Source organism: Drosophila bipectinata, chromosome 2L, assembly GCF_030179905.1.
Source record: "Drosophila bipectinata strain 14024-0381.07 chromosome 2L, DbipHiC1v2, whole genome shotgun sequence".
Lineage (NCBI taxonomy): Eukaryota > Metazoa > Arthropoda > Insecta > Diptera > Drosophilidae > Drosophila > Drosophila bipectinata.
Genome location: NC_091736.1, coordinates 14,026,191 through 14,050,962, shown reverse-complemented (window position 1 = coordinate 14,050,962; position 24,772 = coordinate 14,026,191). Strand labels below are relative to the sequence as shown.

Genomic DNA, 24,772 nt, shown 5'->3' with positions numbered 1-24,772 from the left:
TCGGTCTTGACGTGGTTTGTTGCTCATTTGTCGCCATCTGCCGCCGTTGCCTTTGCCGAGTTGCCGTTTCTGTTGCCGCTGACTGATTGCAATCTCATTATGTTTGCCAGTCCGACATGGGTTTCCTCTATACATACATGCATACATGTATATCCAAGTAACTCTTTATAAAGTTGGCAGGAAGCAGAGCAGAAAAATCCCCAGGCATTCCGAATTATTCAGCAAAAATTGTCAGACAAACGATAGCGGTTATGCATTGTTTACACTTGTTGTATCGTTAGGCGTTCTTGATTTTCTTGATGTGTTCCATTCCGATTTCAATCTTAATTACCATTGAACAAGAATAAAAGCCAGTGAGTAAATTTTCTTTATATATTATCCATTACATGTTCTAGATATAATACGTAAATACAACTTTTTTGAGCGATGTTTTCTTTCCTTCTTGCAAATCACTAAAAATATTGGCACATTATCGTCAGATTTTGCTATGAATTTTGAACTAGTGTTAAACCAAACTCAAACATCAAAAGTTAAGATCAAAACTGGGACTAACTATAATCATAACTTACACAAAGCAGCATTTGAGAGTTGCAGGGTTTGGCGGCAACATCGTAAACTAGTTTAAAACTAAGGCTAAGTAGAGTCTAAGCATCTTGTGCTAATCTAAATCATTATAAATAATCAGATGGGCTGGTTACGGCTTAAAAGTCAAACAAGAGTTTGTGGCAAAAGAATAAAATTGGTAACAGGCCAGATATAAGTTATAGTCACATAGTTTTATAGATCTCACACACCTAGTCGGCATATTGTCGTCTCACAAATATACATGCACGTTCTATTTTTAAATCGAGTTTGATAAATACATTCCATATATGATTTTTATAAAGTCCATTTGTAGATAGATTTCTTTTTGCTTTTACTTTTTTTGGGAAATTGACCCACTGACCCCTCGGAGAGATGCAAAGTAAAGTATCTTATAAAGGTTAAAGCTAAAAGCAGCGGCGGGTTTCGTTGGCTAATGGCTCCTTGATCCTAGCTGCCTTCTCGTTGATCATTTGCATAGTCAGCACTTGGGAGTGTTGGCTCCGCTGCTCACACTGCTCGTCTCCAGGTGCTGCATCAGGAGCTGCTGGAGGTCCGCCCTCAGGGCTCGCTCCTCGTTGATCTGGAGCTTGATCTGGGACATGTCCTGCTGCATCTGCCGGATGGCGGTCCAGAGCTGTCGCAGCGTGGGTGTCATGTCCTCGTTTTCCAGGCCTGTTGTCAGTTTCGTTTTAGTGTTTTTAAGGAGTGTTTTTTTAAAAAAGAAAAGTGAACAGAGAATATGTTAGTGTTGTGTGTGAAATATTCATGAAATAATGGAGCTAGGTGATTAAATGTTTATGTGAAAAAAAAAATACTTTAAGCTAAAGAACTTAAAATACAGCTGCTGGTAAACATACATATATCTTCAAGAGCAATACTACAGGTCTTGAAAAAATCGACTTATCTAGGGGAATCTTTGAAATAGAACTATATTACTAGGTTATTTAACAACAAAATACACAACAAACCACACAGACAAACAAGGAAGAATTCATCTTGTAAAGGATTTTATTCATTGTTCTTTCTTCGATTTAGCAATTCATTGAGTTAACTCCTTCTGCCATAAATTCAATTATCGTACAAACGTATAAACTGGTTAATAGTAGATTATAATATAGTAGTTCATTTGGTTAGACGTTTTCACAAAAACACTTACAAAATAATATTGTTTTCATATCCAACAGTACAGTACAGTAAGTTACTTTGATTTAGTTGCTGACTAACATTTAAAGCGTACAACTTTGATTACAGATTGCTTGCTAGGCAGGCGAAGGTCCTTGGACACAAAACTAGAAACAGGATCCAGCTAATGGCAACTGAGCATCTAAAGTCTATCGACATCTATTGAATTTCAAAGCCGTGGACGGAGATTAAAAGCCCTCGAGTTCGTTTGGCTGCCCTGCAGAACTAAACCTATAAAGGGACCAGCTGCAGTTGCACTTCAAGTGGCAAGCATCGTCTATCAAAAAACCAACAAAAATAGCATCTAAAGAACTAGTCTCTGTTCGCCAAGTCTTTTCGTAAGGTTACATTATTACAGATTATAGAATAGTTTGTATAAAAAACAGTATAAGCACGCTCCGAAAGGCAATAAACAAGTTCTAAGTTTTAGTCTAAAGTCTAGAGGCAATAGAAATGGCCAAGCTGCCCGGAAATCAATATTTAATATTTGTCTTTTTTCTAACAGAGGGCAGCTTGGTCCATTTCCATGCCTAGTCACATCAAGGCGCAGCTTAAGGCTAAGACTGGCAAATAGTTTGTACCATCGAACAGGATACAAATTATGTGTCATTTTTTAATAGATATTACACTTAGTTCGATGGTCTAGAATCTAAGGCTTGTGGCATTGAAAGCTTTGCGCAGCCAATAGAATAAAACTAATAATAAAAATGATCAAAATATTTGCACACTCAGGGCAGCGCATTCAAAGCAAAGCATCTGCGTTTTGTATCTTTGTATCTGAAGCTGGAGCAGCTGGCGGCGATGCGGTATGCGATATGCGGTATGCAGATGCAAATGCAGATACGGATGCGGATGACTGATGATCTGATGCGACCCGCGATACCCCCGACTCAAAGATGGTTGATTTTTCGCCATTGTTTCATCACAAAATTACCGCAACACCAGCTGCCCGACTGCCGCTTGCTTCCGTCGGCATTTAGCTCCAGATTTCCTGGTAGGGCTCCTCCGGTCCCATTTCCTCGTAGCAGTTCCCGCTCCACGTCACTGTCATCCGATCGCTCCCCGCCAGCCAGCTGGGGCGTGCTCCTCTGGAGCGTACTGGTCCTCAGCGCTCCACCGCAGTTCATCAGGTAACCGGCTCCGTAGCCGGCATAGCGATGCGAGGTGGAGGCGGTTTCAAAGGAGCGGTTCAGTCGCCTGTCGTACAGTCCTGGATGTCCTGCGGGGTTCGGCTTGACGATGGTCGTGGTGTTTCCGGAGGATCTCTGGTAGCTCTGCTGGGCCACCAGCTTAGGGGTGGGCTTGTTTTTCCGGGGCAGCAGTGGAGAAGTGCAGACATTGTCGTAGCCGGAACCAAAGCCGCTCTTCAGGCGATTCAGGGACTTCCGGGTGGCCCTCTCTTCGGACAGGGCACGCTGGTAGTCCTTGATGGTGGCCCCAGTGAGGGAGTACCTCTGGGCGGGCGTGGCGTTCAGCGAGGACGAAACCGAGCTGGAGTACAAGTTGAAATTGTTGGGACTGGCCTCGCGCCAAATGAACGAGGAGTTCAGGCTGCCGGCAGAGTGTTGACGGGACTGGTGGTGGTGCTGCAGGTGTGGCTGCTGCAGATGTTGCTGCTGAGGATGGTGGTGGTGCTGCTGCTGTTGCTGAGTGAGGTAGGGTGAGGCGCTGCCGGCTATAATCGGCAGCTGGGGATTGGAGGTTGAGAAGGTTTTGCTCGTTTTCAGCTTGCCACCGCGGATGGGCAGACACGGAGTCCAGGGTTGCAAGGCTATATAGTAGATCGTGTCAGATCGGATTCGGGTTGTGGTTGCAAAAAGAGAGAGAGAGAAAAATGAAGAGATTTTGAAGAAACGGAAACGGAAAACGAAATACCAACGACAACAACAACATCAACGGCAACAACAGGTGGACCAAAAAAAAAAAACACAAAATGAAAAGCCAAAGGTGGCAGGAGGTAATCAAGCCAGGGATGAGGACACCAAATGTAGGGGGGAAAGCCAAACTAATATACACTCCATAATCCAGATCCAAACAGTACATGTACGACATTATCTCCCACCAATGAGAACCAGTTAGTATGATAGGATGAGTTAGCCAAATAACCAAAGACCCTTAACAATGGTGATGTCTTAAGACTAGTGATTAGATGGAAAAGCCTCTATAATGGATGTGTCTATGGGGAGTCAACAGCAAGGAGGGGGTGGTAAATTAAACTAAAAGATAACAAATAAAATATTTATTTAAATTAAGAAACAAAATAGATTAAATCCATATCGTGATACAATCAATGGGGTTTACAAATCAGTGGCTGCCTTACAGAATTTTAGAACTGCCAATCGTACAACTTAAAAACGTATCTTTTCTCTTAAACATAATTTTGGTAATCGGTTAACAATTCGTAAGCTTAAAGTTAATTCTTGGACTAAGCCTAGTACAATATTAGCTCGTTTTAATTTGGAAAACTCTCTTTCTTAGTTGCAACTTTTGTTAAAAATGAATAAACCATGAATTCGAACAGAAACCAAACCAACAAAATGATAAATGGTCTGATTGTAGCAGCTTTTGGACAATTAACTTGGCCTAAATGTGTGTCAGTGTGGGTGTGAGGATTGAACAGCTGTGTGGGTGTGTGTGGGGGTGTGAATAAAGCAATTTGGCTAACAATTTTCAGCTTATTTTTTTTTTGGTTTTTGTTTCTTCAGCAAATGATAATCGGAACTTGAGTCTCGAAGGATAACATGGACATGTCCTTACGGCTAGAGGTAGCACAGCTGGGATGGCCGTTTCCACTTACCCGAGTGGATGGTGTTCCGGGCGCTGTTCTGGTAGGCGGCACAGTACGCCTCAAAGACCCTCAGCACCAGGGCGTCCTCCTCGTAGGTGGGCTGGTTCTTCCGGCCGCTGCAGTAGCTGGCCAGGGCGTTGCCGGAGCTGCTGCCACCGCCACCTCCACCACCGCTGCTGCCACTACCCGAACCGCTGGTGGCCTTCAACAAACTGGGCCGCAATGGCGGCGTAGGACGCAGGCAACTGATGGTCCAGTTAGCTAAGGATATCAGATTAGTTTAGTTTAGTTACAGGTACTAAATGGCAAACTCACCCTTTGTGCTTCCTTTCCTTGCGTTTGGCCCCCCCTGTGCCGCTGCTGCTGCTGCCTGAAGCGCCGCTGGACTGCCGTCCATGGCTGACCCCGTGACTGGAGCTGCTGTCTTGCTGTTTGGTGTCTGGACTGAACTTAATCTGGGGACGACCGGCCCCAGATGACTTGGCAGACTTGGTGGTTGTGGTGGATGCAGATGATGTGGTGGAGGCTGAGTGGGCGTGTACTGATTGTAGCTGAGATGGTGGTTGAACGACTGGCTCCGTTTGTGTTGTGACATCGAGTTGGTGGCCGGTGAGCCCTGGTGGCTGTTGCTCCCGCTGTTGCCGCTGCCCGGTATGTTGGATGGCGTCGTTGGCGGACGGACGCCCGGTGGCAGCAGCATGCTGTGGCTCGTTGGTGGCGACATCTGCAAGGAAAATAAAAGAATTATTAAATATTTTATTGAAGAATAGATTTTTAAAATTAATTTCAAATAATTTCAAGGCATTTAAGAAGAAAAATCGAAACAATTTCAAGTTAAAGTTAGTTTTATGATCGTCGAGTCTCTTAGTTGGCGGGAATAACAAGAACAACGTACAGCGGCAGGAGGCAGGAGGCGAGTCCTTCAGGCATGTCCTGCAGCCAGCAAAGCGCAGCAAGCAAATCGAATCGAATGCGTTTGTTTTTTTTTTTTGAAATTTTGAATTTTCCAGTTTTCTGTTTAATATTCGAGTCGAGTGTGTTTTGTAAATCGTTTAGCCTTCTTCTAAGGATACCTCCACTTTAAGGACATTAGTATCCAAAGTATAGTTTTGTGTAAACGTGGTATTATCTTCTTGAGTGTCAAGCCAACAATGATTTCGCTTTGGGGGTTAGTCAAGGATGTGATGATGTGGGAAGCAATGCATCTTTTGGACGTGCTGCTGTTTTTGGCCGAATTTGCGAGGAACATGAGAGAGCATAACGAATTTACAAAACAATTAAACGGAACACGTGCACGGAACAAACGCCCGCCGGCCAGGCCACCTGGACACCTGAACACCGCCCGTGTCCGGTCGAGGAGGAGTCTCCACTGGCCAGGCCACCTGGCCGGCGTCTCAGTTCGGTTTGCTTGCCTTCTTCGGCCGTCGAAGCAACACGGCCCGCACATATGGCACATTCCAGCGAGGACGAGTCGTGGCTGGAGGCTATCATGCCCTCATCCTCGCTACACAGCGGGCAGCTGGAGGTGGTCGTTGTGGTGTTTGTGGTACTGGTGGTGCTTCCGCCATAGAAATCTGCACAAATGGAACAGTACAGAGCGCCCTCGCTATACCCTCCCGCCCCCAGCGAACAGTAGCAGCTGGAGCACACGGATCCCGAGTCCTTCGAGTCCTTGGAGGTCAGGCTCTTGTTGTAGGCATGGGCTATGCCGCGCACCACCTCCGGTGGAAGGCGCTCCTTCTTCCACCAGTGGGCATACATGCCAGAGCGGAAGGTTTCCTGCTGCCCCAGACGGTCCGTGGAGCTGGAGCTGAAGAGGAGATCATTGGAGTTCGGATTGCGGTGGGTTTCGTCCATGCTCGAGCTGGAGGGCAGGAATATACTCCTGGAATTGACCTGCACTTGGGCGGAACTAATGCAGGGGGAGTCCTCCTTGCGGTTGGTGGGAGTGGTGGGCTCTTCCGGCAGCGGTTGGTGCTCCTCTTTCTCCTCCGGAGGCCCCACTTCCTCATCCTGCGTGGCCTCTGGGGTCAGGAACTTTTCCCTGAACATGCCACACACATCGAATCGCTCCGGCTCCACATTGTCCAGCATATCCTGGCCGGTTTCGGTCAGTGGGAAGTATGCCTCTGGATTGGGGGGATCTGGCGAGGTGATGGTGCAGCTGCCAGCCATTCCACTGTCACTGGAGCGCGGACTGGGGCACTGGGAGCTCTCACAGCAGCGGCATTTGGTGTCCAGGTGCAGGTCTTTGTCGCGTCGTGGGGGTGGCGGAGGTGGAGCTGGGCGATTGGACATCTGCAGGAACTGGTAGCTTATGCAGCGCCGGATGGAGTCTCTACTCCTCTCCGGCGGTGGGTTTCGCTTCTTGGAGGCAGTCTCGATGCAGAGTTCGGTGGTGGAACTGCTTCGGAGGGCTGCACTCGAGTCCGGCTTGGGATTGCCCGTCGAGGGACTGTCGCTCTTGTGGGACACCCGCTTGTCCGAGTTGAGATGGTGGCCCTGGAAGGGAGTGGCCTCCCGCTGCAGCTTCAGGGGATTGTGCATCACCTCCTCGTAATTGTACAGCAACTCTGCTTGGAGCTTATCCGGGGCAGTGCGACAGGCGGCAGGCAGGTCCATGGAACTGGAGTGCAGCTCCTCCTCCTCGTCCAGCTGCCCAGCATCCACACTCTGGTTCTGCATCTCCTGGCGATCCCGCCAGGTGGGCACGTACACCTCCGTGTTCTTGCTGACATTGAAGCGGTTGCCCACAAAAATGCTGGGCATGCTGTGGCGTTCTGTCGGAGAGGCTGGGAGGGGCTGTGCCGGCTCCTGGCCGCCCGGTTCCCGGCTGAGATCGTCCGGCATGCTGGCCAGGTTCTCGCAGGCGGTGAAGGCTCCGCCCAACCGCGCTGCATACATGGAACTGGCATCGGAGCTCTGCTGTTGAAGCGAAAAGGATGGCTGCATCTTCCCAACTGGTTCCTCCTCTTCCTCCTCCTCCTCCACGCGGTTGGTGATGCTGCCGCCAGTCCCCAGCTCCAAGGTGGCCGTGGAGGTGTGCACGCTGGAATTTCGATTGAGGGATTTGTGGGCCAAGGCTCTCAGAGCCCTGGAACCAATGACAAGAGACTCCTTCTTGAGTTCGTTCTGTGCCAACACTTCATCCGGGTCTACAGAGTCCAGCTTGATGAGATTAATGGAGGAGCAGTGCCGCCTGGCAGCCGTGCCATGGTCAACAAAGGTGCCCGTGGAGTTGCACATGGAATCGTTACGCTTGTTCTGGTAGAACTGGACATACTCAAACGGATCCGAGTCACAGGAATGCAGAAAGTCCCCGTCCTCGAAGTCATCCTCGTAGCTCTCCGAGTCGGTGGGCAGCTCAATGGCGTCCTGCCGCTCCAGCTCCGACTGCCCCGAGTCCTGATTGCCATTGAGGTTCTTCAGCTTGGCCGCGGCCTTGTGGCACCGCTTCTTCCGCAACGCTATCCGCTTGAGATCAATGCTCTGGCGAGCCTGCGGATAGAGGAGCATCTTCACGATGGCACTCCGGAGGCCACCGCCCTTCACCAGCCTGGCAAAGTGGGCGCTCAGGTTGGCGTACGGCGCCGTGGGCGGATAGTTCTTGGGCGGCAGGGTCAAGCGCAGGGGAGGCGCCTGGACAGGTGGACTGGAGTAGTAGGCGCAGAGCGAGAACCGCGTGCAGTAGCCGCGCGAATCCAGGTGCTGGCTCAGCTGCTCGCGTCAAGGTTATATATGATTTTGTGGCCAAAACTGAAGTGTAATCGAGGGATAACATTGAAAAGTGAACTACTTACGTGGGAGGCGTTCAGGTGGCCCAGCGAGGAGTTGCTCAGGTTGCTCAGCTGGCGCTTGATGCCCATCGGCAGGGTGGGATTGTTGGCGTTCAGCAGCTCCACCCACTTGTTGGCCTCGTTGGGTCCCTGGCAGACGGCCACAATGCGATCTATCAGGGGGCTGCTGATCTCGAAGGCGTTTTTAATGGCATCCGTGTCCTCCAGGCGGTTAACAATGATCCCAGTCAGAGGTAGTTTGCCCTGGAAAGGGTGGATTGTGAGTACAAGCTCTCTTTAAGGACCATCCTTAAAGACAAACCTCATAGATGAAGGCACTCATGCGCTGACTGACGCTCAGGAAGAGCAGGGTCTGTGGGAAGAGTACAAAGTACCGATCACGGTGGTCGGCTCCCACCGCCACACTGCCCATGTGTATGATGTCGCCGAGGGTGCTCAGCTCCTGACCTTGCCAGCCTCGCACTGGCCCTGTCAGCACCTGTAACTCGAGCTCCTTTTGGCGTCGTGTGGCCGAGCAGGTGGCCGCTATGTCCTTGTAGACGGCTACACTGCGTTGGGTGTCACCGCGATCGGGGTGGCTGCTCTCCATGTGCCGCTCCAGCTCTTGCAGCATGGCCGAGTACTTGTCCAGACGGCGGAAAGGCTTCGAGAGGCCGGTGGTGAGCACTAGTAGGCCCGGTGTGGCTGCTCCCTGCCTTTCCATATACTTTTCAAGATCATCTCTGGGGAGGAATATATGTATCTTTAGAATATGTATCTTTAAAATATGTATCTTTTTTGAATGAAATATATCTTTAGAAATAAGGAAGACCAATAATTTAAATCTTTCAATAAAAGACTGGGAATATTTATAGACTTTTGGTGGGAAAAAGCTTTCTAATAGTGTGGGTGTAGGAATTTCTCGAAAGGCCTATAAAGACTCACTTGTACTTGTCCAGGATAACTATGGCCTTGGGGTGGGAGGCACAGTAGGCCTGGTGTACCTTCTTCATCAGCGGGGCACTGGTGAGGAAGAGCTTGCCCACCCGGTCGTTGCACTCCTCGATCTGGATGAGCAGCTCCTCGTGGGTGCGCACAATCTCCACAAAGTTGCACATCAGCTGGGCATACTCGTCCTGGCTGAGTCTGCAAGGGAAACCACTTTCTAAGTAAATATTTTTCAAAAATAAGACTCCCCCCGTACTTACATCTGTGTCTGTTGCATGGGCTCCAGGAAGTTCTCGAGTAGGCCCTGCAGCTCGGCCACATGCGCCCGCTCCGAGTCGAGGAGATCTTTGAGGACCACCGAGCGATACTCCTGGATCTCCTCCGGCGGCCGGATGGTCTCTGCCAGGGGCAGCTGGCCTTTGCATTCGTTGACATAGTTGCTGGGGAACCAGCCAGTCTTGTCGTTGAGTGTTCCCTCCCACCAGCCGCCGTCCTCGCGCTGGGTCACCGTGATGATGTCGCCCTTCTGGAAGCACAGCTCATCGTTGTTGCTGCCCATGAAGGAGTACTCTGCCTGCACCACCAGTGGCTGCTCCATTGTCGGCGCTGTCACAGGTCCGCTCTAGATTTCTTCAACTGAAACGATCAGAAACACGAGGTTGAACTTGAAATACCAGCCAGTCTGAATGGAAGCACATGCCATCCTACGCATCACTGCAATTTGCTCATCATTGGCGTGGCTCGTTTGGAATTCCATTGGCTATTTGGCATTAGCCAAAACATAATTATTATGGCCCGAAAAGAAAACATTTTGAAAACATCTGTTCGGGTTTGTCGAGAAGGCGTGCGCAAGTTTCTTGACATTTTTCTGGCACCTCCTCACCCCCACCCCACTGCCACTGGCACTGGCACTGGCCTGGAAGACGATGGCCAAGGTCACCAAGCAGCCATTAGTGCCACAGCTTGAAATTGCGAAAGAATAACATTTCATTTAGGGCCATAAAAGCAGCCAGCAGATAAATCATAAACAACGATCGTGTCCGATTTTTTATGGTCTGTTGGAACAATTCTTTAAGAGATCAGCTATAGCTCTATAGCTATATCTCTATAATTGCGCCAACATGCTCGGCCATCGATGGGTATTTATGTTTATCGTAAAATTCTTAAATGGATGACAGCACTTCCTTATGAAGGAAGGTCTTTGGAGAGGGGGTTCTCTAGGGTTTCTATACTTTTCCACTCCAACATTTCCCAGCCCAACCTTGTCGCCACCAAACCCCAATTGCAAACCTTGTTATCAGACCTTTCTGTCATTATTTTTTTTTGCTGATAAATTATTTATAAATTTTTTTCTGTTGCACAGGTACACGTTTGCAGGTGATTAGTCAACTAGCAAAGCTATTGTCGAACTAGAACACCCAGTTTGGTCACTAAAAAGTGTTTATGAATCCATTAAGCTCACTTTGTAGATCTCTTATTCCTCTATGGATATATTTTTAGAAGATTAATCACATTTCTGGTCTATTCTGCTATATGGCTGCAATGAGTAAACGCAAAAATATGACTAGAAAGTATTTATTTTGCCCAAAAAAACATCATTCCGCTGGGCGGCTACTAAAAATAAAAATAAAAATATATAAATCATATCGGAGCTCCCATATGGCAGGAAAGGGAATCTGGTCTATAGAGAGCACTTTTTGGGGGCATGCAGCACACACGCCGAGTTGTCAAGATTAATCAGAAGATTTCCGTAGGAATTCGGTTCGTTGGAGGCAAGGTCACGTTTTGGTTGCACACACGCATATAAAAATGCCTCTAAATTGTCGCTTATATATATACTCGATATATATATATACTGATATATACTTGTACGAAAAGTTGGCGTTTTCCGACGATTCTGCACCGCACGCGCTCATTGCTTTGGCAAAACTGGCCACCACACGACAGAATACAGAAATACTGAGACTGATGCTGAGAACTGGCGACAAATGGCAGCCGAATTTTCCACAACATCCGAAAGTGGCTCTCTGTCACTTTTTGGGGGGGGATCTGGGCAGAACGTGAGAGACTCGTCCATCGACGTAGATCCTCATACATACATATGTATATCTGGCGGATATATCGCTATATATTTTCACGAAAAATCAACAGAGATATGACAAAAGACAACAAGGAAAATATATATGCATCTCGGCCAGACAGTTTCCAAAATGGGGGGGACTGTATCTTAATTTTCATTGAGAAATAGGCGACACCGGCATTCCTTCGTCTTTGGAAAGAGATGTGTGCCTTTCTTTTGTGTTTTGAAAAAAGAAATAATAATATAAAAATATTAAATACTTATATACTCCTAGTTGTTGAATTATTTTCGCAAAAACCTCACCTGTTCCGTTCAGTTTCTTAAAAACATACAACTATGATTCATGAATGCCCATGGAATGTGGTTTTCAAGAAATCCCAATTCCCAAGACACACATATGTATGATATTTGAGTAATAACCTGACATTGTGGCTTTTAGTGGCTCTGGGTCTGGTAATAAAAAAAATATTTATAATAAATCACAGGAAATGTTCTAGAAAACAATATTTTTGAGGTAGAATTTTATTTAAAAAAAAGTTATTCCTATATCCCCTCATATAACCCTGAAACACACTTTAAGTCCATGGCCGGCAACAATCAAATTTCCGTAGGTGGCAGGCAGGCCGTGGCTGCAACCATCATGAAGCCATCAGAGGTCAGAGATACAAAGATACAAAGATGCACCCCAGCGGAATGAATGCTTTCAAAGCCAAAAGCTGCCACCGCACCAAAATTTAATTAATTCATTAAAGCTTGCACATGGCGCCGACTATGAGCTATAGATGCAACTCAAACATACACACTCTGAGATACACAGATATAGATACAGCCCACGCTCGCGCTCACTCTCTCTCGGATATTAACGATCTGTCACTAAAGGCAGAAATCAAATGAAATGTCCTACGGCTTCCGGAAATGCGCAATTTGACGATCTTAGGAGGGGAAAAGCCAGAGAAGATTGTGTTTATTTTCGGGATTCTCGGGGAAAATGTAAACAAAAATCGAAAGAAAAGCGAGTGGCAGCATTGTTATTGTTTTGCTTTTTCGGGCCACAAAGTCACGAAAGTCACACCAAAATAAAAACAATTTTTAGCCGAAAAGACAAAACCAAATTTATGCAGTTCTATAACCGGCAATATCTCGTCACGGCCGGATCGTAGAGGCACCTCCTGGCCCTCCCATCAGCCATCCCACTGCACTCAATGCCCCTTCAATGTGTCAATATCGAGATTTACTGGCTGCAGTCACTTGAGATGCATTTCCTCACCCCCAGCCAGTGGAATATATAGACATAATATAATTTAATTGCTTTGTCGTATTTATAGCTTGAGGCAGCAGAGTTGGTAGAGTTGTCGAGGGAGGAAGTTGTCGGATGTGTCAGCCCACAGATACGACCCAGAAAAGAGGTGAGCGAGTGGGAGTTCATAATTTGATTTGATTGGACTTTGTTGTTTGAAGTTCTCTCTCCTGATGGTAAACGAGGTCAGCAGCGGTAAGTCTAAGAAAACTAATCAAGAACCTTTAGATAGCTAGTTTTTATTTAAAGTTTTACCTGAAACCATTGCCTCCTTTAAGCCTTCCATCTAGAGACCTCAAATGTAAATAATACAAAACCCCCACTGCCTGAAAAGAATTCTCTTTTGGCAAGAGTTCAAAAATGTTTGGGTAATGATGCTTGTTGGCCTGCAACATCCACCGAGGGAGCTTGGGTGGTTGCCTCTTTATTTTCTAGCTAGAAGTGCAGTTTATTTTCACAGCGAATGGCTCTGGAAGAAGAAAGAAGGCTCTTTGTTGGCTGGGTGGAGGAAACGTGGTCTGGGCTATGGATGGCTGATGCTATGTGGTCGGGGGTGCCTCGCTATTGACCCAATGGATTATGCAGACGGAGTCGGGCACCTCCTTGGAGACGGCGCATTGGAGACTTCCCGAAAAAAAATGAGTGAGGAAGTTGGGCAACAAATTTATTAAAATACAGAGCAACCTCTACAGATAAGAGGTGATCTTATCAGATAAACTGTCTCCACACAATTGTATATTTACACCTCGATCCTAAAGAGCTTAAATATTTGTTTGATTAGTTAATTATCGCCATTTGTGGACCATAAATTAATAAAAATACGTGAAAAGTCAATATAAACTATGTGGTTTTACAGTGTAACTATGATATTGTAACTCCAGAACCTATATGCCCTGCACTTCTCACTTAGCGAGGTGCCACTGTGTCTGCTGGTTAGAGATCCGCTCCACTTGGATGACGCATCATAGGCAGAGGGTGGCACTGGTAGGGCAGAGGTATTGGCCAATGCCACTGAACCCCATAGTTCAAAGGGGGGGGCAGAACCTGAGTCATCCTCCAGCCAATCTGTCTGCTCCGCAAAGAGCCACTCACCTTTCAGCTGGGAGCTGTTTAACAAACATTTGTTGCTCTGTTTGTTGTTGTTCGTTGTCGTTCGGCGAGCAGAAATAGAAAAGTGAGTAATAGTGGCTTCTCCGACGCCCACTCGTTTTCTTGGCCGCTCCCCAGCTATATTACACTCTCAATTATATACACAATTGAGTTAAATACCCCCGAGATACCGAGAAGCACACTTTTTCACTATTTATTGCAAGTGGAAACTGCACGATTTTCCATTTCCGTTGCGATTTAAACTTTCGCCTTGGGGCTGCGCCGCGTTTTTGGTTTTTTCGAGGCAATCCCGCTCGGAGCGCACTTGGGGCCTCTGTCTACCTCTTTAAGCACTATCAATTAATTTTTTCTAACATGGCAAACATAAATAAAACAGCGAACGGACCAAAATAGAAAACTGACTAGAGGTGGACGTCCTGCGATAGCCCCATCTCATCTATCGATATTCCTCAGTTATCGATAGCAGTGCTGGTTAAGAAGCTTGCGAGTGCTGGAAAACGTTCTTGCCATCGCACACGTGTTTGTGTTCGCACGTTGATTTCTTGGTTTTTGCGTTAAATACGATTACTACGATGGCCGACGTTGCTGCTGCCCCCAGTGTTGAGGTAAAGGAGCAGGCTCCTCCTGCCGATGTGCCCGTCGCTGAGCCCGAGACCAAGAATGGCGATACCCAGAAGGAACCGGCTCCGGCCGCCGACGAGGGCACCGACTTCTCTAAGCAGGAGCGCGCCATAATCCGGCAGGTTGAGTACTACTTTGGCGATGCGAATCTCAACCGGGACAAGTTCCTGCGCGAGCAGATTGGCAAGAGCGAAGATGGCTGGGTTCCTTTCTCCGTGCTGATTACCTTCAAGCGGCTGGCTTCTCTGTCCACCGACATTGACGAGATTGTGGCGGCTCTGAACAAATCCGAAGAGGGTCTGATCCAGATAAGCGAGGACAAGCAGAGTCTGCGCCGCCACCCAGAGCGTCCCATCCCCGAGCACAACGAGGAGCGCCGCAAGGAGATCCAGGAGCGCACCACATACGCCAAGGGCTTCCCCCTTGAGTCGCAGATGTCCGAGCTGTTAGACTTCTTCGCCAGCTACGACAAAGTGGTTAACATCACGATGCGAAAGCACTACGACAAGCCCACCAAGTCGTACAAGTTCAAGGGCAGCATTTTCCTCACCTTCGAAACCAAGGACCAGGCCACAGCCTTCCTCGCACAGGACAAAATCGTGTACAAGGAGCGGGAGCTGCTGCGCAAGTGGCAGGTGGACTACCTGAAGGAGAAGCAGGAGGAGTATGCCCAGAAGAACGAGAAGCGCAAGAACAAGAAGGAGGCGGCCAAGGTGGAGCCACCAATCGAGCTGCCCAAGAACGCCATCGTTGTCTTTGAGGGAGCGCCAGAGACTGCTACTCGCGAGGAGATCCGCGAGGCCTTTGAGAAAGTCGCAGACTTTGAAATCGCCTTTATTGAGTTCAGCAAGGGCGACACTAAGGGATCTGTGCGATTGACTGAAGCGGATGCGGCCGAGAAATACATTGCCAAGGTGGAGGAGGGCAAGGTAGGTCATAAAACACCATTTATTAAAAACTGAAACTAACTCCTTAACTCACAGCTCAAGTTGAACGATGAGGTATCTCTCACGCTGCGCAAGGCCAACGAAGAGGAGGAGAAGGAGTTCCTGGACAAGGCCGTCGAGTTCATGAAGAAGCGACGCGACTTTGTCCGCAACAAGGGCAAGCGCTTCAACAATCGCAAGCGTCAAGGCGGCGGCGATCACAAGCACAACAGCAAGAAGGGGCGTCGGGAGTAAGGCCAAATCCTCGGTAGCCCGAGTCCTCTTCCTGGCAGTGGATCCTGCTCAGCTGTTACTCGGTAGATCTAGTTGACTTAGCATTAAGCTGTAACATTATATGAAACTCGTATTGCTTTCTTGTAGTTGACGAATTAATCGTTTCTCCCATGAAATATGTATAGTCTGTTACATAGTGAACGAGATATACTTTTAATTTATTAAACATAGAAGACTATTTTGTTTCCTTAAATAGAAAGCCACAAATAAAGACTATGATTATGATTTCATTAATTTTTATTGCTGTTTTGTGTATTTTCGATTTCTTTGTGTGTTGTGTGTTGGGTGTGTGGGGATGGGTGTTAAATCATAGCAAAATAATTGAACTTAAAAGCATAAAACTTTAATGTTACTTTGATAAATTACAAGTATTTAAATGCATTTACAATAACAGGAAAATAAGAGAATTTTTGTTCAAAACTACAAAACTATATAGTATGTATAATTATTGATTTGTTAAGGGTCTTCGCTTTGCATCATCATCAGTATCAGTATCATCTTGTACAATTATATTGAGGTCACTTATGCTTATATGGGGGGGGAATAATTAAAACTATTCGAACTAAACAGAAATAGGTGGTTGCATTGCAACTGCGATTAAAATTAAATTGAGCTATTAACTAAGTAGTTCTTGCGTTATACATTGACGTGGGTAGTTAATGGGGGAAACAAAACGATAACTTTACGAAAAGTAAACAATTAATCCGATCTGTGCAAGCACAAAAGGTCACAACACTCTCCACTCATAATGTTCTAATCCGAAATTCAATCTCTGAACCGAAAACTGGGGAGTTTTCATCTCAAATATACGAGTGATATCATTGCTAATGCCTTATCGAGAGCACAAGCTGATATACGAAGATATAGGGGGGTTACGAGTACATGTACTTATTCAACATTTACGCATAAATTAAACAATTATAAACAACGATATAGTATAATGTATAGCGATGTGTACAGTTATCTTCCTTCTATATATATATATAAGTATATGGTGGGGTGCGATCAAGCGGATATCTTTCTCTCTGTAGCCGGCAGAAATATACAAAGCTTCAGCCAGGAATTCAGTATTTCGTTTCATCTTATATATTCACTAGTCTAACATTTACATCTTTTATCCTTTTTATTATCCTAATTGTTTAGAGTGCGTTGCAAAAGCCATAAAAAAGTCACAAAAAAATGCATAATACAAAATGCCGTTAAGAACTCCGTTGGCCAATCCAGTCAGTTATCAAGAAAAGTCCGTTTTTGGTTAATGAATTGATCGAGTAAGTGGTAATGTCAGTCGTAAGAACCCCAAAACGCAAATCTCTTATGGCCTTTGAACGCACTGCTCCTCCTCCTCCTCCAGCGGGGGGGAGTCCACCCGCCTACTTCCAGACGGGCGTCAGATCCAGGGTGAGATTCTGTATGGTTCGGTTCCGGGCGGAGCTGCGCTTCTGCTTCACAGAGCTGGTGATCTCGTTGACCAAGCCCTGGCAGTCGTTGCACACAGTCACCTGCTCGCCCCGCAGGTTCTCCTTCTGTTCCGGGGTCTGGGCCAGGTGGCTGCCCGAGGAGAACAGGTTGAAGCCCCTCGAGAAGCGGGATCTACAGATCATAGAGAGATATAAGTATTTGGAAGTAAGGTCCTCGGCAGATACTCACTTTCTTTCCAAGGTGCTGTTGTTGGAAAGCGGTCGATATGCAGGGCTGTGCACGGGCAGACTCCGGGGTCCCTCCATGCTCCGGGACATGGCGTTGTTGTAGTGCTGCTTCTGATGCTGGTGAACGCCAGAGGGTCGCATTGCCGCCGAGTAGGAGGCCGACATGGCCGCCTGGTCGTGCAACGCCTCCACCGCCTGGCCAGTGGCATGGGCGGCCGAGGCTCCGGGTCCCACGCTGATGCCCGGCGTGCTCATGTTTGATCTTTGGTGCTTGGGTGAGGATGGGGCACTGCCCACAGTGCTGCGAGTCTGAAGTGGAATGAATATTATAAGCTTTCTCTTTAAATAATTAAAATAATATTAGTTTACCTTTCTATCTGACTCGGATCGCAGAAGACGCTCGATCAGGGACTTGGGAAACTGGTCATCCACAATGTTCCCCGTCGAGGACGAGTGCGCCTGATGGGCATGATGGGAGGGTGAGGGTGTGCTCGAGCTGGCCGGGCTGGACAGCAGCGATGGTGAGATCAGCACGAGGGGCACATTCCGGAAATGCTCCGAAGGAATTCGCATCTAAAAGGTGGATAATTCTATAGATGATTTTCCAAATCTTAATCCCTAAAAGTGGTCCTTACCTTGGTGTAACACTTCGCGCAGACTGTACGCTGGCAAAGCTTGCACTGGATGCCCCAGGGTCCAAAGAAGGAGAAACGGGTGCGCAGACACAGGAAGCAGACGCGACGCTTTTCAACATCCTCCTTGACGCGCACGTCCATCGGCAGGCCCTCCAGCTCCGCCTTGGTCATGACGGAACGGATGTGAACGATCTCCGCCAGCGTGACGGACAGGCGATCGTCCCCCCGTTCCATCCAGGTCTGTTTGTCCATGAAGGACTTGTTCCATGGGCCAAGGGAGGATGTTGAACTGGCCTCGTCTGTGGTTGGATTTGTTTGTTCCATGGGGCTTCGCTTGGATGGCTGGAATGGGAAAGGGGATACTTAATCATTAATCTTGCAGATTATAAGAGTTTAGAAAACTTTTTAAAATGTGTTTACTTGATAAACATCATTCCATCTTTTCCATCCATCAAATGACATATCTACTAAACATAAAAACTTTATTATAATGCCCGATGGTCTTACCTCCTTGCTGACGTCATCGGATTGACGCGATTCCGGCCGCGTGGGCGGCATTGAGTGCGTCTCGTCCAGATTGCTCTGACAGCCCACGATGGTGTGGCGGCGCGTGGAGGCGCGCCTCGACTCGCACTGAGTGGCCAGGTCGTAAGCTGGGAAAGAAATGGAACAGAGGGCACATCACAGTTAGTTCGGGGCCAACACTGCGGATGAGTAATTCCATATGCAAGTACGAGAACAGACAAGGGTTAGGGAGTGGTGTAGGTGGTAAGAACGGTGGGTACGAGTGTCGTTAAAGTGGATAAATGTTAAATGTGTCGACTGCAGCAGGGTCATGTAGTTTTATTTTTAAAGCAAGCAGGGTCTTGGATGTATATGCTCTTAAGGGCGTTGCATTTAATGGGCGTGACTGACAGACTTTGATATGCAAATTTGATATCCAATATATGAGGTACAATCATGCAAAATGGCAATGCATTATTATTTTCTATAGTTTTTAGAAAATATTTACATTCCAAGGCCGTGTCGTAGAATCTGTGGTACTCGTCCTCCGTGAAGGATGGCTCTTCGGGTGGCGCCTGCTTCGCTGGCTCCACTTTTATTATTATTTTATTTTTTAGGCAGCATATAATTTGTTCGTTTTTTGGTTTCAATTTTTTAATATTTTTTTAAGCGTAATTCATATGGCAAAGTTAAAAATATATTATTTTTGGGAAAATATCATAAAGCAACCGAAAAATCAAGTTAGTACCAAAATAATAATCTACTAAGTGCCATAAAAATAATACTAGAAAGCAAATTATTGTAGACTTTCATTTTATTTCTACTTTTACTTGATATTTTTTTATTTTTACAAAATATTTCGAGATTTCTTTGTTGTTGTATATTTGTGTGTGGGGGTGTGCGTAAGTGCCTCCTTAACCGATCGCCAATTTAAATATTTTTAATTCTTTCCATTTTTTTGTTGTTAGCTCAGCCCACACCAAACTTTAGATTATTGGCGGTGTTTTTGGAAACTATACTCTGGGGCCCTCGTGACGTTTTACAAAATCATAAAAATTATTAGATCGATACAAGTTAGCATTGTGTTCACAGAAAAACGATCAAATACCTTTTGCAAAAATTAAGTGTTTTGTTTTATTGTTGGTAGTGGAAGGAAAGGAAAAAAGTAAGAAATAAAAATAAATTAAAAATATAAAATAAACTAAAACCATATCACAGACGGAGAGATGCATTGCACTGCAACTTCCTGTTTGCGATTTAAAGCAAAATATACAAATAGATCTGTTTTTTTTTTTGGCAATGGCTTGGCCATGGCTTGAAGCTAAAGCACAAATTAAACCGGTTTCGTCTTAGCCCTAAATGGTAATAATTTTATTTCCGTCAACAGCGAAAGCATTAAGTAAACTTTTGGTAAAAGTGGTACATCTTTGAGCGGATAAACAAATTAAATTATATAAGCTAGAGAAAGGCTTTAATTGAATAATTTTTGATAAAGAATTTTAATTTAAAAAGCATTAAGAATGAAGGGTTTTTCTATTCTAGATTATAGCCCTTTGAAAACCATCTATATATTCTCAGATAAATTCTTAACCAAAATCTCAAGTTACAAAAAACCCGACTTTATACTTTGTGCTTTTGAGATCTAGTGCCACCAAAGTGCCCGTGTGGGTTTTAGATATATAGATATAGATATTGCCCAATCGCCAGATAGAATCGGATACTCACTTGTGCGTCTGGGCCGCATCAGCGACGCCGTCGCCTGGCTATCATGATGCGCCTGGCTGGGCACCATGTAGCCACCAATCGGGTACGGGGGCATCTTGGGCTGCGAGTAGCGATGCATCTCGGCCAGGTGCAGACGCTGATGGTGGAGGGTGGCCGCTGTGGAGTGGGAGCTACTAATGCTTGATTCATCACAGAAGGGCTCATCGTCCTTGGGAAATTACAAAAACAAAAATTAGTACAACATTTTTGAAAATATTTCCTCATAGATAGGTCTTACCTGAAACTTTGAGAAATCCACTTTGATGAGCCGCTGTCGGGATCGTGACAACGTGGAATTTGCACTTGGAAGCACTGGGTAGTACGATTTTTCTGCGAGTACTTGGAAAAAATAGATCAAAGAAACAATAAATCTTTGGCTCGAAAGTAAAAGTTATGGGAAAATACAGCTTGATTAGATTATCTAATGAATATCGTTGAGTAATGGAGTAGGCAGGCCCTGGGTAAGAGGTCCCCATCTTATAAGATACCCCTTTTTTTGTTCACTCATTGTGCAATTAGAGTTGACATGACTCTATTCTCGGTTCCATTGAAGTCTCCAGTTGTCAGCGCCTTTACATTATTATTTTCTTCATTTTTTATAGTCTTTTTGTTTGGTTTTTTTAAAGGCGTTAGACTAGTCCATAAAAGCCGTTAAACCCAACGCACTTAATGGTTCTACTTATGAAACCCACTCCGCGAGGCGTTGCACAATGCCTGGGAACTTTTTGCAGAGAGTATCTGCAGCGGAAAAGTTGTTTCATCCAAAGATACTTTATGGCCTGGCCCTATAATAACCACTACGTGATCCGTCTGGCAACTGCCCACTGGGGGCTATACGCTGTGACCCAACTTTAACCTTTTGCCGGGGGGTATAACACGAAGTTTGTAATGCTATGGTTTTAGCCAGGAAGGAAGGGGTCTTATCTTGGTTTTAAAGCTAAGAAAACGCTTTAAAAGATTATGTACAAGGCTTCTAAGTTTATAAATCTGTTAGAAAGAGCATTACCACTTCCCCATCAAAAAATACCCGAGTTCGACTTGATTTCTTCATGCCTCTAATGATTGAAGCTTAAGCCGAAGTCATATCATGACGGCAATTACCGCAGCCACTGCAGTTGCCACACAGTGGCTCCTTGAACACAAAACACTGCCTACGGGGGAAGTCTACTTGGCCCCCACAGCCCCCACCCGACTTCCCCACACAAATGCCACCAGAAATTGAAACCAGGTCAAAACGGAGCACATTCAACAATGAAAAAGCGTTTTTTAAGATGTTGTTGTTTGTTCGACGTGTTTGTTGCTTTTCCATTTAGGGTTTTTCGTGAAGGGGCTGACTACCTTTTGATGACTTGATGGCCTGTCGAGGTTTGGGTGTTGGCGGATTATTGGCGGCGGCTGTTGCTCTCGGCGCTGCTCGAGGTGTTGGCTGCGGCTGCTCCGAATCCTGGCCAGGATGGGAAGCGGAAATGCTCTGTGATTGAGACTGTGGCGTGGCTGTGGACTCGCCATCAGAGCCGCAGTAGAGAGAAGCATCACTGCCTATGTCCACCAGGTCGGCATCCCGGACCACGTGATGGGAGCGGAAGACAGAGGCTGCCGTCGAGCGTTTCGCTGGCTTGGCATCCATGTGGTTGGGTCCTGGGAACTCTGATAGGTCCTCTGATAGGTTACTGTTCTGGCGAGACCGGGTAAGCCCGGTTAGAAGAAGCACATTTCTCTTTGTTGGCTTTTCACTTTTGTGTGCCACAACACGGTTGCATTGAGGGTATCGATCCGGCTGGCTATGAAGTCCGGAAAAAAGGGAAGCCACCCCCTTGGGTTGCTGTTGAGAGCACTCTCTTTATTTTTGGTTTTAGTTGCACGGGGGGGTTGCTATGCCACCCGGAATCGGCCACAAACCAGTTTCTTTTTATTTTTATTTCACGACTCTTCTGTTTATTCTATTAATCAGCCAGCTTTCGTTTACAATTTCACTCAGACAAGCTCTAAAATAAACAAAAAAGGCGACACTTGCAACGTGGTAACGAGCTGTTTAACGCTTGGAGCTCCGACGCGGAACTGAGACCCGAGAAATGTGGCAGCTGTCAGTCCAAGCTCGAAGCCCCCAATTCCTACACGTTTGGCGCATGCGCCGCCACCGAGAGAGAGAAACTGAGACAAATGGAGAGAACCACCTGAGAAGCCGAGAGAAAAAGAGCAATGTTTGTGGCTCCCCCCCTGAGAGCTTAAATGCTTTGTTTTGACATTTAACACACAAATGTTTGGTGGTTTGGTGTTGTTATTGTTGCTTTAGTGATTTATACGTCACTCCTGAAGTGGGGACGTAGTCAGTGCAGGCGGTGACAAGGACTCGCTCCACACACGTGATGAGTAAGCGTGGCAAGTCCTTTGAGGACACCGTAATTATAGCCTTGGTAACAGAGCGAAAATAACTCGAGGTCAACTCGGGGGTCAACTTACAAAGCAATTTGAGAATTTCACTTTTTAAATCGCTTTCAGTTGCGAAAGATTATCACTTGTGCCCTTTTGGATAGGCAATGGTTTTTTTCGATTCAAGCCATCTTGGGTGAAGCCATTTTGAAAGGCGCCTACGGGTTAGGCTACACTTTTTTTGGGTGCATTGCAAGCGGCCATTTATTTACATTTTACACGGCCATTTTTACGTAAGGAATTTTGATATTCTAAGAGTTTATAAAATTATGAAATAATTATAATACAAATACAAATATAGTATAAAAAAAATGAAGAAGTTGATCATTATTATCTTTTAAATGGCACATATATTTTATGTGTTTTTTTCTGAATGGGTTTCCACATTTATATATATATTTTTTAGAGGTGTATTATAGTGACTTTTCCATACTGATTTATGTTATTTATTCCTATTTTACCCCAATTTCGCTCTGCACCCAAATAATTAACAAATTGAATAAGTTTTCTGACAGCCAACAACTGCAAATATTGAAACCAAATCTCCGCATTGGAGGAAAACAAGATTTCCCGGCACAGACTGTGAAAAGAAAAACCAACAATGGCAAATACAGTCTGAGGTGAAGTTGTCGTGATTGCCGTTTCTTGGCTTTAATGTTTTTTATTTTTTCTAATTTTTGTTGTTGTTGTGGAGCTGTCGTTGTTGTCGTCGCGTTGTCGCTATCTTTGTGTGTCACAATTTTGCACGCTTCCTCCAAAGAAAAGCGGATTGGGGATTCGGGATAGAGGTATGTATGTATAAAAAAAAAATATTATAGACAAAAAATATATGGAAAAAATTATTTTAAGCTTTCAATATATTTAATTAGGCTTTATTGAAGTTTTGTCAATAAATTATTTTGGAAGGAAACGCCCATTTTAAGCCCCTTTGCTAGTAAATCCTTCTTTTTTCAGTGTATTATTGAATTAAATTTTTTCCTCTTTTTTGATCTATGCTGGCATGCGCGCTGCACCCGGCAAACACACACACACAAACCAACAAACAAACAAACAATGCAGCAAACACGAACAAACAAACACACACCGTCAAGCCAGAGGAGAAAAGAGATGAAAACTAGGAGAGAGACAGGGACAGCCGGACAATAGCGACAAGTGCAGTGAAAAGTCTTGGCCGAGTAACAAGTTTTCCCCCAAGTACCACCCCCGCCCCCGACATCGGCTGTCTATATAGGCGCATATGGCCACAATTTATGGGCGGCTGGCGTTTAAAATTTTGAATCGACGATGACAACACACACAAGAAACCCAAAGACCAAGACCAAATCCAAAAAAAAAACGATGGATGGCCCAAGCGGACACCCGCAAAAGATTAGAGGCGGCATCTATTTTTGGCAGGCACTGTGCAAAATCTACAAGTTACCTTTCGACAATGGGCTTTGCATTGTTATTTGTGGAAAACTAGTCAAGTAAGAGTATCATAGAGTGTAAGTAGCCATTACTTACGCAAAGATTTTTTTTTTAAGAGACAATGTAGAGCTTCGTAGTTACATCTCTCTCTTAGGGTGGGAGCTTCCGGTGGGGTGATCTGCTTCAGTTCCTTGCCCTTCCGGATGGATTCCATTAGTTGTTCTCGGGGCGAGGGTTCGCACATCCGCGGCGGTCCTAACTGCCGCTCAGAAGCCTTTAAGGAAACATAATTTTGTTTAGATGTTTGCAAGTGAAACTAGTAATTTTTATTTCAAAACAAGAAACAATTTGATGGATTCGTTACAAAAAAAATAACGTGAGGTCAAGTCAAATCATAGGGTTTGTCGAAGGAAAGTCGCTGGGTAAAAAATTCACGCTCTGCAAGCGGCATAGGGGGATTTTGATGGATTCCGTGGTTGGCAGTTGGTCTTGATTGTGATTTGGACGATAGTACTTGACTGGTTGCAGTTACATGATTTGGAATATGATGTGGCAGTGGGATTGGGATTGGGAATGAGGTTCTGATTGGTGGCTTTAGTGGTACACACCTTCCTGAGCGGAGGCCGCGACCTGATGAACTCCAAGATCATGGCATGGGCATCTTTCTTGACACGCGGCGGTATATCTCCATTCACCATCACTTTGCGCAACTGATACTTTCTGAAAATAAAGAAGAAAATAATAAAGAAAATTTCTTTTAATTCCGTCGTGGATTGGCT

The 24,772-nt window shown here is 45.7% G+C and overlaps 3 protein-coding genes across 11 annotated transcripts in view; 1 reads left to right on the top strand and 2 right to left on the bottom strand.

Annotated features, from left to right (window-relative positions):
* Window positions 1–360: 360 nt before the first annotated feature.
* RtGEF (Rho-type guanine nucleotide exchange factor) lies at window positions 361–14,198 on the bottom strand. 5 transcript variants are annotated; one of them, XM_017241502.3, is made up of 9 exons: window positions 13,749–14,190; window positions 9,540–9,915; window positions 9,277–9,477; window positions 8,654–9,074; window positions 8,356–8,595; window positions 4,871–5,279; window positions 4,565–4,816; window positions 2,702–3,538; window positions 361–1,257 (listed from the first exon to the last, which is right to left on the bottom strand). In XM_017241502.3, the coding sequence occupies exons 2-9, from the start codon at window positions 9,875–9,877 to the stop codon at window positions 1,064–1,066; spliced, it is 2,892 nt and encodes a 963-aa protein (XP_017096991.2). In that variant the 5' UTR covers window positions 9,878–9,915; window positions 13,749–14,190; the 3' UTR covers window positions 361–1,063. The 5 variants fall into 5 exon arrangements, with proteins under 5 accessions (XP_017096991.2, XP_017096992.2, XP_017096993.1 ...); XM_017241503.3 differs by lacking the exon at window positions 13,749–14,190 and adding an exon at window positions 11,146–11,240; XM_017241504.3 differs by lacking the exon at window positions 2,702–3,538 and having other exon boundaries at window positions 13,749–14,185.
* A 54-nt stretch (window positions 14,199–14,252) lies between these two features.
* La (La autoantigen-like) lies at window positions 14,253–15,841 on the top strand. The gene is made up of 2 exons (XM_017241506.3): window positions 14,253–15,316; window positions 15,371–15,841. Exons 1-2 carry the CDS (start codon window positions 14,339–14,341, stop codon window positions 15,566–15,568), a joined length of 1,176 nt encoding a protein of 391 aa, XP_017096995.2. The 5' UTR covers window positions 14,253–14,338; the 3' UTR covers window positions 15,569–15,841.
* An 87-nt stretch (window positions 15,842–15,928) lies between these two features.
* spir (spire type actin nucleation factor) overlaps window positions 15,929–24,772 on the bottom strand; it is a 38,403-nt gene continuing 29,559 nt past the window's right edge. For 2 of the 5 annotated variants that reach the window (XM_070277511.1, XM_017241496.3), the window contains exons 8-17: window positions 24,602–24,713; window positions 24,090–24,267; window positions 20,395–20,495; window positions 20,118–20,325; window positions 18,901–18,984; window positions 18,396–18,541; window positions 17,889–18,230; window positions 17,623–17,826; window positions 17,255–17,562; window positions 15,929–17,197 (exon numbers count right to left, since the gene is read on the bottom strand). In XM_070277511.1, the coding sequence (XP_070133612.1) occupies window positions 16,978–17,197; window positions 17,255–17,562; window positions 17,623–17,826; window positions 17,889–18,230; window positions 18,396–18,541; window positions 18,901–18,984; window positions 20,118–20,325; window positions 20,395–20,495; window positions 24,090–24,267; window positions 24,602–24,713 (1,903 nt within the window). In that variant the 3' untranslated portion in view covers window positions 15,929–16,977. Of the gene's footprint in view, window positions 17,198–17,254; window positions 17,563–17,622; window positions 17,827–17,888; window positions 18,231–18,395; window positions 18,542–18,900; window positions 18,985–20,117; window positions 20,326–20,394; window positions 20,496–21,494; window positions 22,225–24,089; window positions 24,268–24,601; window positions 24,714–24,772 lie in introns of those variants that run through there. The other 3 variants (XM_070277513.1, XM_070277514.1, XM_017241500.3) reach the window with 3 other exon arrangements.